Source organism: Pogonomyrmex barbatus, unplaced genomic scaffold, assembly GCF_055798465.1.
Source record: "Pogonomyrmex barbatus isolate J1 unplaced genomic scaffold, ASM5579846v1 scaffold28, whole genome shotgun sequence".
Classification (NCBI taxonomy): domain Eukaryota; kingdom Metazoa; phylum Arthropoda; class Insecta; order Hymenoptera; family Formicidae; genus Pogonomyrmex; species Pogonomyrmex barbatus.
The window spans coordinates 173,229-187,517 of record NW_028297125.1 but is presented as its reverse complement, the minus strand read 5'-3'; the positions used below and the strand labels follow the sequence as shown (position 1 = coordinate 187,517).

The window sequence follows — 14,289 nt, the reverse complement described above, 5'->3', positions numbered from 1 at the left end:
TCAAGGGAGATAGCATCCCTCGCCCGGGCGATTACGTCCTCCAGCCGACGGTCCCCGGACACCGCGACCGAGATCGCGGCGGATCGGGGGATGCGTTTTCGGGCAGTGGAGAGCGTCATAACGCCCGCCCTCCGAACTCCCGTAGGTTGGGATGGTGGGGGGACAGGCGGGGAAGGGACTTTCCCCCCCTTATCTCTTCTTCTTCTTCCCCTACACCACCCCGGGGGGTGGAAGAGGAGGAGGCTTGACAGCCTTCGGGGCACGCGGAAGACCGACACCGGCCGAGGGAGCAGGAGCCCCCGTCGGTACCGGCGCGGCCCCACCGCCCCCCTTTTTTGGCTGACAGGGGACAACGGACCGAGGCCCTAAGGCCTTAGGTCCACCCCCGCCAGCAGCTCCGGGCTTAAGAGTAAGTGGGATCGAGGTCCCACCAGCACCGTGCCGGGCCTTCTTCTTCCCCCCATTTTTGCCCTTAGAGGCAGGAGGGGGTGGAGGGAGAGGAGAAGGAGGAGGGGGCAAAACACCCCCAGCCGAAACCCTCCTGCTGCTGCATTTGACGACGGTGGAGGACCAAGAGGCTGCACCGCCGCCAGTAATAGGCTCCGGGACGGGGAGCGAAGGCCCCGCCACCGGAGAAACAACCATCTCCTCGGGGGGAGGGGAAGGGGGCGTCGAACCACCCCCAATGTCCCCCAAGGGACCACTCTCAATGTTCTCACCAGCTCCCCAAGAAGATGGAGGATGCTGGATGGGAACGGGGCTCCTCTTTTCGAGGGCCCCCACCCGAGCAGCCAGGCCCTAGAGAGCCTCGGTCATCCGGTCTAACGTTCGGAGAACCTCGGTGTCCAGGGCCTGCTGCGGCGCCACAGGGGAGATGGGGCGGAAACCCCGAGTCTCCCCGCCGCGCGCCTCTTGGCCCAAAGGGGGACCAGAGGGGACCCGGCTAACCGGGTGGCCACACCCCCGATAGAGTCCAGAGCTGGAGAGACGCTACGCAAATATTTATTTGCGCTTCGCGTCTTCTCCAGCTCTGCGGAAAGCCGCTCTACCTCGTCCCTGAGCAAGCGATTCTCGCTGGCCAGGGACGAGACCTTGCCGGGATCCGAGGAAGATCCCATCCGTCCCGCGACGGTCCGGTATAAAGCATAGATAGCCTCTCGGAGAAGGTAATGCTTCACCTTCATCCGCCGCGAGACGGATCCTTGAAGAGAGGAGGAGGAATTTCGATCCTCCTCCAACTCATGCAGCCACTGAGTGGCATGCGACGACACCTCGGAGGGTGCCATGTGCTCGATTTGACGAGCAAAATGCTCGAACTCCCGGCGCTGGTCGCTGGTCATATTAGCGACCGGGAGTGAGCTCACCCTATCCTCGTCCGAGGATATATCCTCTTCCACCACAAGGCGGCGAGTAACGGAGAGGTGCGGAACCTTTCTCCTAACACCCACCTTGGGTAGAGGATCCCCACTAACCCGCGCCCTCTCGATCTCTAGGACCGTCGGGGACGCGGGTCGCAAAGGGGCCGTCCCGTCTTTGCGGGTGCGGCCCCTATTTCTTTTTAGCGGCCTGGAAGGGCCGAGGTCCGAATCGGACTCCATTGGAGCCCTGAGCCCACTAGAGCCAGGGACTCCGACGACGGCAATCGGGGGACGGACCACCTCAACCGAGGTGACCGTCGGCCCGACAGTGGCGGGCACCGGCGCTGCCTCACCGGATGCCACATCCCCTCCAGGACCTGGAAATGGGGGGTCAGAAGCCGCGTCCACCCTGGGTCCCAGGCAGACCACAGGCGTGGGGGGCTCATCCCCCTCTTCCCTTACTCTTACGGGGGTGAACATCGGCGCAGGCGTCGACGACCCCGCCGATATAACCGGAGGCTCCTCAGCCCCCGACTCCTCTGTGACGGAGTACGGAGAGCCTCCCCACCGCCGTCGACACGATCGAACGTCCCGGCTCGAATCCTCCACTCGAAGAAGACCGGGACGTCGGAGGCCAAGCCCTCAAGCGTGCCCGGCACTTCTCTCCGGAAGAGTATCCTACCGCGGAAGCGCGTGCGGATAGTCTCCCGAATCACACCGCGGCGGAACTGGTACCGCCGCGTAATTACGGCCCCCGAAGGAACCGGTTCGATAGGGCCTATATTTACGCCCTCAGGCCATGGCCTGAACCTGGTGTCTTGGACCGAGAGCCAACAGGCACCAGAAAGCCATCCTCAGCGATAGCCAATAGGTTAGCGGAGCTCGCCGGAGACTCCGCTGCCCGCCCGTCGTAAGATGACGACGTGGGAGAGACCGGGACCATACCCCCCCTAACACGCCGGGACCTGGGGCTCCGAAACCCCTGTAGCCCAGTAAGTTTGTACCCTTTATGTTGTCCATTTTCATGAATATTATGAAAATGGTTTAACTTCGGGGTGGCCTTCCCCTAGGTCGGTTGCCTTAGCCCGGCTAAGGAGCCCGACCTGCCCCGTAACACACCGTGCCGCCGGACCCAGACCTCGGAATATGTCCGAGCGGCCCCGACGGCACCCAGACTGTGGACCCTGCCCCGGAATACGTCCGGGCGGCCCCACAGCCCGTCTCCCGGGGGGAGCAAGCCCCCCCCATGGCATGTGTCTGCCGCACCGCCAGGAAGACTCAGCGATGCGGCAACACGCCTGCGGGAACACCCGCTCGATGGGCCTAGACCCTGCGCCTCGCACCCGGGCTTTCCCGGAGTAGAATCCCGGTACTGCCAACAGGTGGTCATTGGAGAAGGGAGCCCCCTCACCACGACAAGGTGGCCCATCACGAGGGGGGCCACGAGCAGACTAACCTAACCTAACCTAACCTAACCTAACCTAACCCTTTTTTTATAGAGGAAATCTTCCAGAAGACCAGTGGACGAAACTGGGGGGTGTGAGATTCAAGTGGGAGGCACGTCTAACGAAGAGCCTCCCAGCTTTGCATACCCACTAGAACCATCTCTGTCATCGGCCGACTGTTAGCGAGGGAGGGTCCTGGAACGTTGACAGACAACTCATCACGGACTCCTCCCAGTCACATTAACATTGACAACCACGATCCGTCCAGTACATACACAAGAACAAAAGTGACACATACACACATGCCTATACACAAAAGACCCAATGATCCATTCCCCCTACAAACAATATGTAGTTAGAATGGCTCTACAAGGTCCCTGGCGCCTCTCACTGGGCAGTCTCTGTACAGCCCTCTCGTATATCTCCTTCGCGCCCATAACAACCTCCGCGAATCGGTGAAAAGCCTTCCAAGCTTCCCTGCTATCTATTAGTGAGGTAATTAAATCATAGGCATTTTCAACATTACCAATTATTCGTCGAAGTTCCGCCCTCTCTCTGTTCCATGCAGAGCACTGGAACAGATCGTATCCGGTTCTCGACCGTTGCACCAGTCACAATAGGAGTGGGGGGCTTTCCCAATTCTATATATATAGGAAATCGTATATCGAAAACGCCGTGACCTCCCAACAACTGCGTGGTCCTGAAAGTGACCGCCCCGTAGTCGCACCCGGTCCACGCCCCAAGCCTCTCTCCCAGCGCAGAGACTACCCTATATCCAGGCGTATGATGATTGACGACGTCTAGTAGCTGTCGCCATTCCACGAGGGCCTCGGAATCCGAATCCGCCCTCAGACGGGCTCTGTCCTGTGGGGACAAAGGGTTCCCCGTTTGCTTAGTTATCCTTCTGATGTTCCAGTACAGTCTGCGGAGCTTCCTCGCCCTAACTTCGAATGGCAAGATGTCAGCCAATAAGAAGGATGAGTTTCTAGAGAGGGTACGATATCCCGAGATAACTCTCGAGGCTGTCTGTCCGAGAGAGCCCTAGAGACTTCTTCGGACAACAGCGACTTAAAGTCGAAACTCTTGGCCCAGACAGGTGCGCCATAGAAAATGATCGATTGAAGAACCGAAGCATATAGGGCTCTCCGTCTCTGGCCCGGGCCCCTCAGGTGTGGCATCAGCCGGACCAGGCCCAGTGAAATTCCCTTCATTTTTTTTTGGAATCAGAGCCAAGAAGTGCTCTCTAAAGCTAAACCTCGTATCCAGAATAATACCCAGATATTTAATCCTACATCCGACGGGGACCCTCGCCCCACCAAGGTTCAACGATCTGGTGCCGGGCATGAAAGGGGATCGCCCCTTAACAAAGATGGCAGACTCAAATTTATGTGGGGCCATGGTAAACCCCACAGCCTGGATCCTATTAATGATCATGATGGAGGCCAACTCCGTACGCGTTTTAGCCAATTCGAAATCCGGAGCCTCAGCAATCACTAGAGTGTCATCGGCATAACAACAAATTGAGCAGTCAGGAGGAAGGAAGCCCTCAAATAAGCGATTAAACGCTATGTTCCAGAGGAGTGGCCCCAAAACCGACCCCTGTGGAACCCGCAATTCACCTCTATCTCCTCCAATTCGCCATCCCTATTAACGTATGAGATTCTGCAATCCCTCAGATAATCACTCAGCGCGCTATATAAATAGTCGGACACCTCAAATTCCACGAGAGCTCTAAGAATTTCAGTCCATGGGACAGAGTTAAAGGCATTCGATATGTCCAGACTCACCGCAACCATGCAGTGGTCAGCAGCAAAGGCCTTTCTAACCACCTTTGTGAAGCGATGTATAGCATCTATTATGTGGATCGGCCCTGTCGAAAGCCAAACTGCCGGGTCGACAACAGCTCTCTACTTTCGATAAACAACGTGAGTCTATTGGCTACAATTTTTTCGTAGATCTTGCCGAAGGTATTAAAAAGACATAACGGTCTGTAGGAGGAATACAAATACAAGTCGAGCGGTTTGTTCGGCTTCCTAAGCAGAACCAATCTGGCGTGCTTCCACTCGGCTGGGAAGACACCAGTTCGCAAGAGGCCGGTGAAGATTGAGCAAACCAGGTCAGCACAATACTCGAACGTACCAGTCAGAGTCCGGTACTTTATGCCATCGGGTCCAGGGGCCTTTTCATTTCTCCTGAATCTGGCCACGACCAGTCGCAGCTCCGCCAATGTCACCTCCGATGTTTCCTGGAAATTGTATCCTCTCTCAGGCCTGTCCACATCGCCAGCCAATGGAAAACAGCGCACGCACAGTATTACGTATAAAGTCCGGCTCCAATGATTCGCATACGGGCGATGAGTAGCCTCTCAGCTTCTTGTTGACTATTTTGTAGGGCAGACCCCACGGGTCGCCCTCCAAAGATTCCAACATGTCGTCCCAGGCTTGATCTTTCACTATGGCCTGTTTCAGTGCCTTCTGCAACCCTTTAAGTTCCCGCTGCATCGGCTCCCAAACTGGTCTTGTCTTGTGCCCTCTGGCGCTGGTAAATCGTCTGCGTAAAATTTGGCACTGCTGTCGCAGCTCCTTAATCTTGCTATTCCACCAATATATTGGTTTTTTATTATTGTTGCATTTCCGAATGCGAGGCATTGACAGATCGCAGGCGCGTCGCACAACAGAAGTGACTCTCCTAATAGAAGTCCCTAGATCCTCCTCATGAGGGTGCGCCCAAAAGCCAGCGATCATTGCTGCCGCAAATCTGTCTTTATCCATTTGTTTCGTGCTCCATGTAATAAATAAAAATCGCTTGTTAACTCTCTGAACCGAAGGGATGTCAATTCGGTAGTCAATTAATACATGATCGGTATACACCATATCATAATCATTACGTATCCTCCACGATCCAACTGAGAAATTCATTGCTGGTGAGCACAGAGTAAGATCGACAACGGAGGACCTTTGAAGTCGAATACAGGTAGGTACTTCAGGTTCGTTGAGCAGGTATAAATCCAGCGAAGAGGCACATAACAATTCCGCGTATGTTGTTGAGTCTGTCCCACGTGTAGGATCTGGCATTAAAATCGCCCGCGATGATTAACTTTTTATTTCTGAGCGGCGCTATGAATGACCTTAAGTCTTCCAACACGAAGTCAGAATATCTCACATTCCGGTTAGGCCAGATGTAAACACTGACTAAATGTAGGGCTTGACACAAGCCGGGGGGCGGTGCTCCGCCCATGGGAAGAGTTTTTCTGGGATGACTGCGGGGCCGCTCGGACGTATTCCGAGGCAGGGTCCGCAGTCTCCCCGTAAGGCCATTGCGTGGATGGGCCATGAGGCCGCTCGGACGTATTCCGAGGCAGGGCTCACGGCCTAGGGCCACCGGGGCCGCTTAGACGTATTCCAAGGTCTGAGTCTGGTGGCCGGTGTAGTCTTGGGCACTCGCATGGGGAATTAGGGTCGGAGACTCTGCCTCCCTCGGAGGGATGTGAGGAATGACCCGGCCCATAGCCCCATGTGGGTATTGCACCCGTAGAGGCACCACGCTTGCCCAGGGCACCGCGACACGGGGATGATGCCGTTGTGTGGACCGGCGATGCGGATGTTACATCCCCGCATCGCCGGATAGCCCACGTGACAACTCCGGGTCACGTGCGGGGAATACCCACTCCCGGAGCGGCGGACTCACCCTCGAGATCGGATCCGATCGGAGAGGGGTCGCGGTGTGTGTGTTTATATTACGCAACCATGGCCAATTATAACAATTTCTAAATGTGCCGTCTTTAAGGGAGTCGCCCCCTTAAGGCGATGTTTGGGGTAAAGGATCCCCACCACGGGGTGAACCCTCGAAAGGGATACCCGTGGAGGTCCCGGCGGACCTGTCTCCGGATTCTCCGGAGTACAAGGAGTTCTTCCGGTTGAGAGGTGGGGGGGAGGGATATCACGTACCCCTCCTCGGGCACGACATCGAAGGAGGATCCCACCCAGCTGCGGGCTCAACCTCCCCGACGACCTGGGCCTCGTTTCACGAAGCCCAAGGCTCCGGAAGGAGATGGTGCCCCCGGCGCCCTGAAGTCGTCTCCGTCTATGGAGTCGGTGACGTCGGGCGTGTCGGCGGCTTCGGCTAGTTCCGGAGCCACTAAGAGGCCAGCCGCAAGCTCACCCTCCGGTGACGACGAGGTAGAGGTGGTGGGCGAGGAGCTGCCCATTTCGGCCTCCCTTCGCCCCCGCAAAAAGGGAAGGAGCAGACCAGCCATAGACCCCTCACACAAGGGGATGTTTACGGCGGCCAAGCGATTGGAGGCCAAGACGAAGAGGAGAGATGAGAAGGACGAAGAGGCCCTCAAGGTAGCCCTTGACCCCCAGACGCGCCCGGCACCCAGCAAGAAGCTGGACGCGATAATGGGCGCGGAGAGGGACATGCTGGAGGATCTCCGTCAACAGTCCACCGCCTCGGTGAAAGGACTCACCAGAGGGGCGGTGAACAAAGTGAGAAAGGTGGCTCAGGGCTCCAAGAATCTCAAAGGCGAGTGGCAAAAGCTGCTGTGGGATGCCACAGCAGAGATGGCCGCCGCCTGCGAGGTTCTGTACACTAGAGCCCTAGAAGTCTGCTTCTGCCCGAGACGGGGAGCGAAGGCTCCTAAAGGAAGAGATCTGGCAGTTGCACAGAGACAACGCGGACTTACGCTCCACGATCGAGGAGCTAAGGACGGAGCTGCGGGAGCTAAAAAGCTTTCGCAAGCGCAGGTCCCCGCCCCTAGTAGATACTGGGGCAGGGGAGGGCGGGAGGGGTACGGGTGAGGGAGATTTCTCCCCCCTGTGGAGATAAGGACGACGCGGAGGGGAGGGCCACGGATAGTTAGCGTGGAAATCTTCCCCCCCGCGTCTTGACCTTTGGCTCGAAGGGCACTGGGGAGGCATCCCCTCCTACCGTGACGGGAACCGCCGATCGGCGCTCGCCTCCGACCCGGAGGACCGGCGAGGGAGCTCCCCTGACAATCGGGGATTTGGAGGGGGCATTGGGGAAAATTCTCCCCGTTATATTGCTGGGGATGGGCATTAGTGCCCCTCAGTCTGCCCCCCTGGGCCGCCACCCTCCCTCACCCGGTCCCCCAGGAGAGAAAGCTCGGGGAGGACGAAGGAAGAAGAAAGGAAGGGGGAATCAAGGGGTGGACCCCTCCTCCCTTCCTAATGACGCAGCGGCGGGACGAGCGGTGGGGAACGTTTCCCTCCGGGGGACCCCCCGCCCGCCCGACGAACTAAAGACCCCGGCCATACGGGTGTCTCGCTCGACGGCAGCCCCCACTCCGGACACTGGTCCGGCGTCGTGGGCGCAAGTGGTGGAGAGGGGGAGGAAGAAGGGGAAGGGAGCTAAGGGGGTCCTCGTGACCTCCAAAACCCCCAACTTTCCCCCCTCCCAGTAAAAGACAGGGGAAAAAAACCCCCCGCACCGCAGGCCCGCCAGAGGCAGCCTACGGGGAGAACTAAGTCCTCGCGGGGTGAGGTTTCTCCCCCCCAGGGAAGGACGGCAGGGAGACCTCCGGGGAGGAAACCTCCGGACTCAGCGGCAGTCATTCTGACTTGCCCCCCTGGCGGATATGAAGAGACGATGCGTCTCATCCGCCAGAGGGTGAGCCTGGAGGAGATAGGTATCTCGGGGATACGCCCGAGACGAGCAGTACTCGGGGCTCTAATACTAGAGGTCCCCTGTCAAGATGGTAGGGCCAAGGCGGATGTCTTGGCCCAAAAGATGAGGGAGGCTCTATCCGGCCGCGACGATCCAGCGGCCGGAGAAAACTGCCGAGATACGGGTCAAGGATCTGGAAAACTCGGTCACTTCAGAGGAAGCGGCGGGAGCTATCGCGTCCCGCCACAACTTGGAAAGGTCCCTCATCAGAGTTGGCGAGGTGAGGCGTGCACCCGGCCAATGCGTTGGCGGCAGAGGGACGGCTGACGGTGGGCTGGGCGGTGGCCCGGGTGGAGCTTCTGGCGGCGCGACCCCTGCAGTACTATAAGTGCTTGGGCATGGGTCACGTCCGCCAGAACTGTCCTAATAAGGAGGACCGCAGTGGTGTCTGTTACTGCTGTGATGAGGCTGGCCACCGGGCCAATCAATGCAGAGGGAAGGTGGGATGCCTCGTATGCCGCAATGCCGGCCACGGGGCTGACCACCGTGTGGGGGATAAAGGGTGGCTGGCAACCCAAAGAAGGAGGCGACAGGCCCCTCCCCCCCTCCCGTGGTGATCAGCGCAGTATCACGGGCCGTGAGCGCGCTTAAGAACGCCCGGAAAGGTGAGGGAGAGTGGTTCACCCCACCCCCCCTCCCGAGCAGGACTTCCCCCTCCCCTACCCAAACGGGATTTGCCCCGCTATAGGGGAGGGGGCGAACCAATGGATGTGGGCCTGGAGGAGGCTACGACGGCCGTGTAATGGCCACTAGTCTCTTCCATGCCTGCCGGGCCCAGAATTTGTTCGTCCAAAGCCTGGCAGAGCATGGTTGTATTTTGGGAATAGCCGCCGAGCCCTACCGGGTCCCCGAAAACCATCTACACTGGTTCGGGGACCGGACGGTGGTCATTGTGTGGAGGCCAATCGCGGGCCTCCCCTCTTGCTCCTTAAGGGAGAGGGGGAAGGGCTTCGTCGCGGTGCAATGGGGGCTCATCTGCGTTGTGGGTGGTTATGCCCCCCCCGAGCTGGAGCCTCGTCCAGTTTGAAGATTACTTGGGGAGAGCGGGGGACTGCGTTCGCAGATTTCTCCCCCGCTCCGTTATAGTTGCCGGGGACCTCAACGCAAAGTCTGCGTTGTGGGGTTCCCCGGTAACAGACCCCAAGGGCGAAGCTCTTCAGAGCTGGGTGGTAATGCACGCACGCATGGGCCTGGTAATTTTAAATTCAGGTCACATGCGTGCGGCACAATGGGGAGTCACACATAGATGTGACCTTGGCGACTCCCCCGGCCGCGTGCATGATTAGGGATTGGCGGGTGGAGACCTCCGTGGAGACTTACTCCGACCATCTGTACATCTCCATGGGGGTCGACACCCGCGCGGCAATCGCCACCGGCCGACGGGGGGCGGCCCACGTCTCAAGAAGATGGACACCGACCGCCTAAGGACGGCGGTGCTCGCGGCCACCTGGCACGGCAATCGCCAGGTGGCCGTTGACGTTGAGGAGGAGGCCGAGAGCGTGGTGGGCATCGTTGCGGATGCCTGCGATGCATCCATGCCACGCTCTCGGCCGATTCGGCGGCGGGCTGCTACTAGTGGACGGCGGAGATTGCCCAACTTCGGGTCTCCGTCGCCCATGCCAGGAGGACGTAGCAGCGAACCCGCCGCCGGGGGAGTGTCGACTTTGGCGTCGCCCATGACGCCTACCGAGCCGCACGGTGGGCGCTGGGCGGCGCCATAAGAAAAGCGAAGACCGAGGCCTGAGGCGAGCTTATCTCGTCCCTGGAAATGGATTTTTGAGGGTGCCCATACAAGTTGGTCCTGGATAAGCTGAGATCATGGGCGCCCCCACTTACCGAGAGGATGGACCCCCAGCTCCTAGACAGGGTGGTGAGAACTCTCTTCTCCCGGGGAGACGGTTGGTCTCCCCCCCACCTGCCCCCGACCCGCGAACCGCAGGATGCGGAGTGGTCGGAGGAGCTGGGGGTGACCGGAAACGAGATGAGAGAAGCGGCCAAGAAGCTCGGCCGCCTCAGAGCCTCCGGCCCGGACGGTATTCCGGGCCGCGTATGGGCTTCGGTCATGGATGTGGTTGGTGCTCCCCTGAGGCACCTGTACGACAGGTGCCTCGAACATGGGGCATTCCCCCGGATATGGAGGAGGGCCAGCTTGATCCTCCTCCATAAGGAGGATAAGCCGTTGGACACTCCTTCGGCGTATAGGCCGATCTGCTTGCTCGACGACGCGGGAAAGCTCTTCGAGCGAATTATAGCGGCCCGCGTTGTCCAGCATCTGTCCCGAAATAGCCACAACATCTCGGAGGAGCAGTATGGCTTCCGTGGGGGGCGGTCGACGATAGATGTGATCGACCGCGTTAAAACCCTCACGGAGGCCACAACTGCGAGGGGGAGTTGCGCTTCTGGTGTCTTTGGACATCTCGAATGCGTTCAACTCCCTCCCCTGGGACAGGATAAGGGAGGCGGCTCAGTACCACCGCCTCGCTTTATATCTGCAGAGGGTCCTGGGTGGCTATTTCCGGGACAGGATGCTGGAGTACGTCAACGCTGACGGACTCCAGCACCGCAGGAGTGTCACGCGCGGGGTTCCGCAGGAGTCCGCTGGGGGCCCCTGTTATGGAACCTCGCGTTTAACAGGGTGTTACGGCTTGCCCTCCCCCCTGGCTGCCACGTCATCTGTTACGCGGATGACACGCTCGTGGTGGCTGAGGGGGACGACTGGGGGAGTGCCCTGGCGTCGGCGAACGATGCCGTCGCCAGTGCCGTGCGCGCGATCAGCGCCATGGGACTGGAAGTGGCGGCCCATAAAACGGAGACCATGTTTGTTTATGGCCTCCGTGGACCCCGCGAGGGTGCTGATCGATACGGTTCCCGTGGAGGTGGGACCCTACCTCAAATATTTGGATCTCACCTTGAATGGCTGATGGGGGTTCAGGAGACATTTTGATTCCCCGAATGGAGGCGATGGCTAACAAGCTGAGCCGCCTCCTACCCAATCTGGGAGGTCCGGGCGCCAAGGTCAGGCGCCTGTATGCGAACATCGTCCATGCGGTGGCCCTGTATGGGGGCCCTGTATGGGAGCCCACTAATATGGGCTCAGAGCCTGGCGGAGGAACAACGATGCCTCCGCCGGATGTGGCAGGTGCAGCGCAGAATTGCGCCGCGTCTCGCCAGGGCCTATAGGACGGTATCGCATGCGGCGGCCACGGTCCTGGCGGGAACACCCCCTTGACCTACTGGCATTGGGGCACGCCAAAGTCTATCGGCGTATCCGCCAGGTCAAGGAGCGGAGGGTCGTCCCCACTGCCAGGATCGTGGAATCTCTAAGACTGGAGGTGCGACGGCGGGTCATCGAGAGCTGGAAGGCTCGACTCCATGAACCCGCCGTCGCTGGCGCCCAGACGATAGAGGCCATCCGGCCCTGCCTGGAGGACTGGCTCGGCAGGACCCACGGGGGCTTATCCTTCCGTCTTGTGCAGATGCTGACAGGCCACGGATGTTTTGGCTGGTACCTGCACAGGATCGGAAGAGAGTGCACGGCACGGTGCCCGCACTGTGCGGCAGACGAGGACTCCGCGCAGCACACATTCGAGGAGTGTGATGCTTGGGTTGCGGAGCGCGGGGTCCTTGTCCCAGTGTTGGGCGGTGACTTCTCCCTGTCGACCATTGTCCGATGCATGGTCGAGACTTGGAGGGAGGTCTCCTCCTTCTGCGAACGCGTAATGTCGCAGAAGGAGGAGGCCGAGCGTCGTAGGAGGGAGAAGGAATCATCTCTCTCCAATCGGTTGCCCGGACGAGATGGGGGTATTGCGGCGTCGACTAAGAAGGCGCCAGCAGTTCCCCCTTGTCGATGATTAGACGGCCACTCGTATATTTGGGGGGGCTTTCTTCCCCCCCTCTATGTTAGGCCTGCCAACCGGCCCCCCCTGAATGGGGCCCATGGGATGACCTTCTCGTGTCCGGTGGACCCGAGTAGACGCACTCAAAGGGTTCAATACTCCCCGATCACGGAGAGTTGCGCCAGGGGGGAGGTGGAATATTCCTACCTCCCTCCCCCTTTACGGCGCTAGTGCACACGGGGTGAGGCGGGTTGGTGCCACCCGCCCCCCTCCCCTCCCTCGCCTTAATAAAAAAAGGGGGAAAGGGGCGAGTAGTCCACCTCCCATGGTGTGCTGGGGGAGTGTCAACAGCTCCCCCACCGGGAGAGGCGCGCCCTGCGGGGCGCGCGGGCGCGGGGCGATCGGGAAATATACAGCTGTGTTCCCCGTTTGCTCCAGTCATGCGCCTCGGACGGCACCCGTGTGGTTTTAGTGGGGACAGTCAAGGTTCCTGAGTCCCATACTCCCCCGGGTAGTTACACGCCCGGGGGGTCAGTGCGTAAAAACATTTCCACGCGTAAAAAAAAAATCGCGCAGGGGGCCAAGGAGGGCGGTCATCGGGGGGCCTGTTGGAGGTCTCTGGTGATCAGTGTGAAGGAAGGAGGGGCTTGCCAGGAAGAAGGGCGAGCTCCTTTGCGACTCCGGGATGGTTGTCGCCCGCCCTGCCAAAGGCACGGAGATCATTGGTGGGGTGGACCCGTAGACCACACCGGACGAGGTGGCCGCAGCAATTGCGCGGAATGGCAAGTGTTGGCCGGGGGAGGTGCGGGTCGGGGAGATCCGCACTGCTCCCTCCGGCAGGCGCACTGCGTGGGTGAGGTGCCCGGCGGCCGCTGCCCATATGGTAGTGGCCGCTGGGATTGTGAAGGTGGGGTGGGCTGCGGCGAGAGTGGAGCCATTAGCAGCTCGCCCCATTCAATGCCAAACTCCAGTGCATGGACGCGGTGGATCGGTCGACCGCGTGTGGTCGGCCGGGACACCGCGCCGCGAGTTGTGGGGGGGCGATCACCTGCCCCCTCTGTCTCGACAGGGGGATGCGGGCGGATCATCGGATGGGGTCCGCCCAGTGTGCTCGTCGCTCGGGTGTGAGGGCGAATAGACGGGCGACGACGGGGAGAGGAATACTCCCCCCGCCGGCCCCCCCTGACCCCTCAGAGGATCCGGCGGGGTGCGGCACTGGCACCGCCGAAGGCAGCGGAACCTCGAAGAAGAGACCGGCCTCCAGTAGACCCCGAGACGGAGGCCCTGAAAAGAGAGCCATTCCCCTCTGCGGGAAACTTCCCGCGGAGATGTTGGGGAGGGAGGGGGCAATGGAGGTCGAGTGACTTCGCTCCCTTCCCCCCAATGGGAGGGCGGTCACTTAGGGAATGGGTGGGTGGCGTTGTAAGTGGCCTGTTGGCCCGATCGCCATTTCCCCTCCCCGTTCGCGCCCCCATGTGCGCATGGGATCGCGAGGGTGGCCTTAGCCAGGACGGGGGGTTCCCCTACATGAGTGGGGGTCCCTCCCTCCCCGCGTCGGGGGCGTCTCACGGGGGGGATTGGGGCTTGGGCTGACTAAGGTTGGCCCTGGTCACCTCCCCTCGGGGGCGCTTCGGTCCTGGTGGGGACGACCGATCACTCTTTTGCTGCCTCCCGCTGGGACCGTAATGGGCCCTGTCCGGGGACTGGGGGCGATGGGGCCTTTGGTCGCCGCTGCTCACCTTCCCAGACTGGGCGCGGAGAGGAGCCTCGAGTCCCGCCTCGAGACTTCTCCCCATCGCGAGGGGATAAAATCCCGAGCGAGGGGTCTGGCCTGTAGGGCGGGACTGGGGGGGGGTCCATGAAGTATGCCGCTGGTGATTTCGTGGACCTCCCCAATCATGCCCTGAGAGGAGATAGCGGGGTTTTTTAGCAGGTATGGGGTGACTGCAGCATGAAGGCACCGCC

General features: G+C 60.1%; 1 protein-coding gene across 1 annotated transcript; it reads left to right on the top strand.

Annotated features, from left to right (window-relative positions):
• Positions 1 to 11,679: 11,679 nt before the first annotated feature.
• On the top strand, positions 11,680 to 12,339 carry LOC148936181 (uncharacterized). Its single transcript, XM_089078690.1, has one exon. The coding sequence runs from the start codon at positions 11,680 to 11,682 to the stop codon at positions 12,337 to 12,339; it is 660 nt and encodes a 219-aa protein (XP_088934816.1).
• Positions 12,340 to 14,289: the final 1,950 nt, after the last annotated feature.

What these genes read in the sequence shown, in the direction of transcription:
- LOC148936181 (XM_089078690.1), top strand. Translation starts at nt 11,680, where the DNA reads ATGCGGCGGCCACGGTCCTGGCGGGAACACCCCCTTGACCTACTGGCA.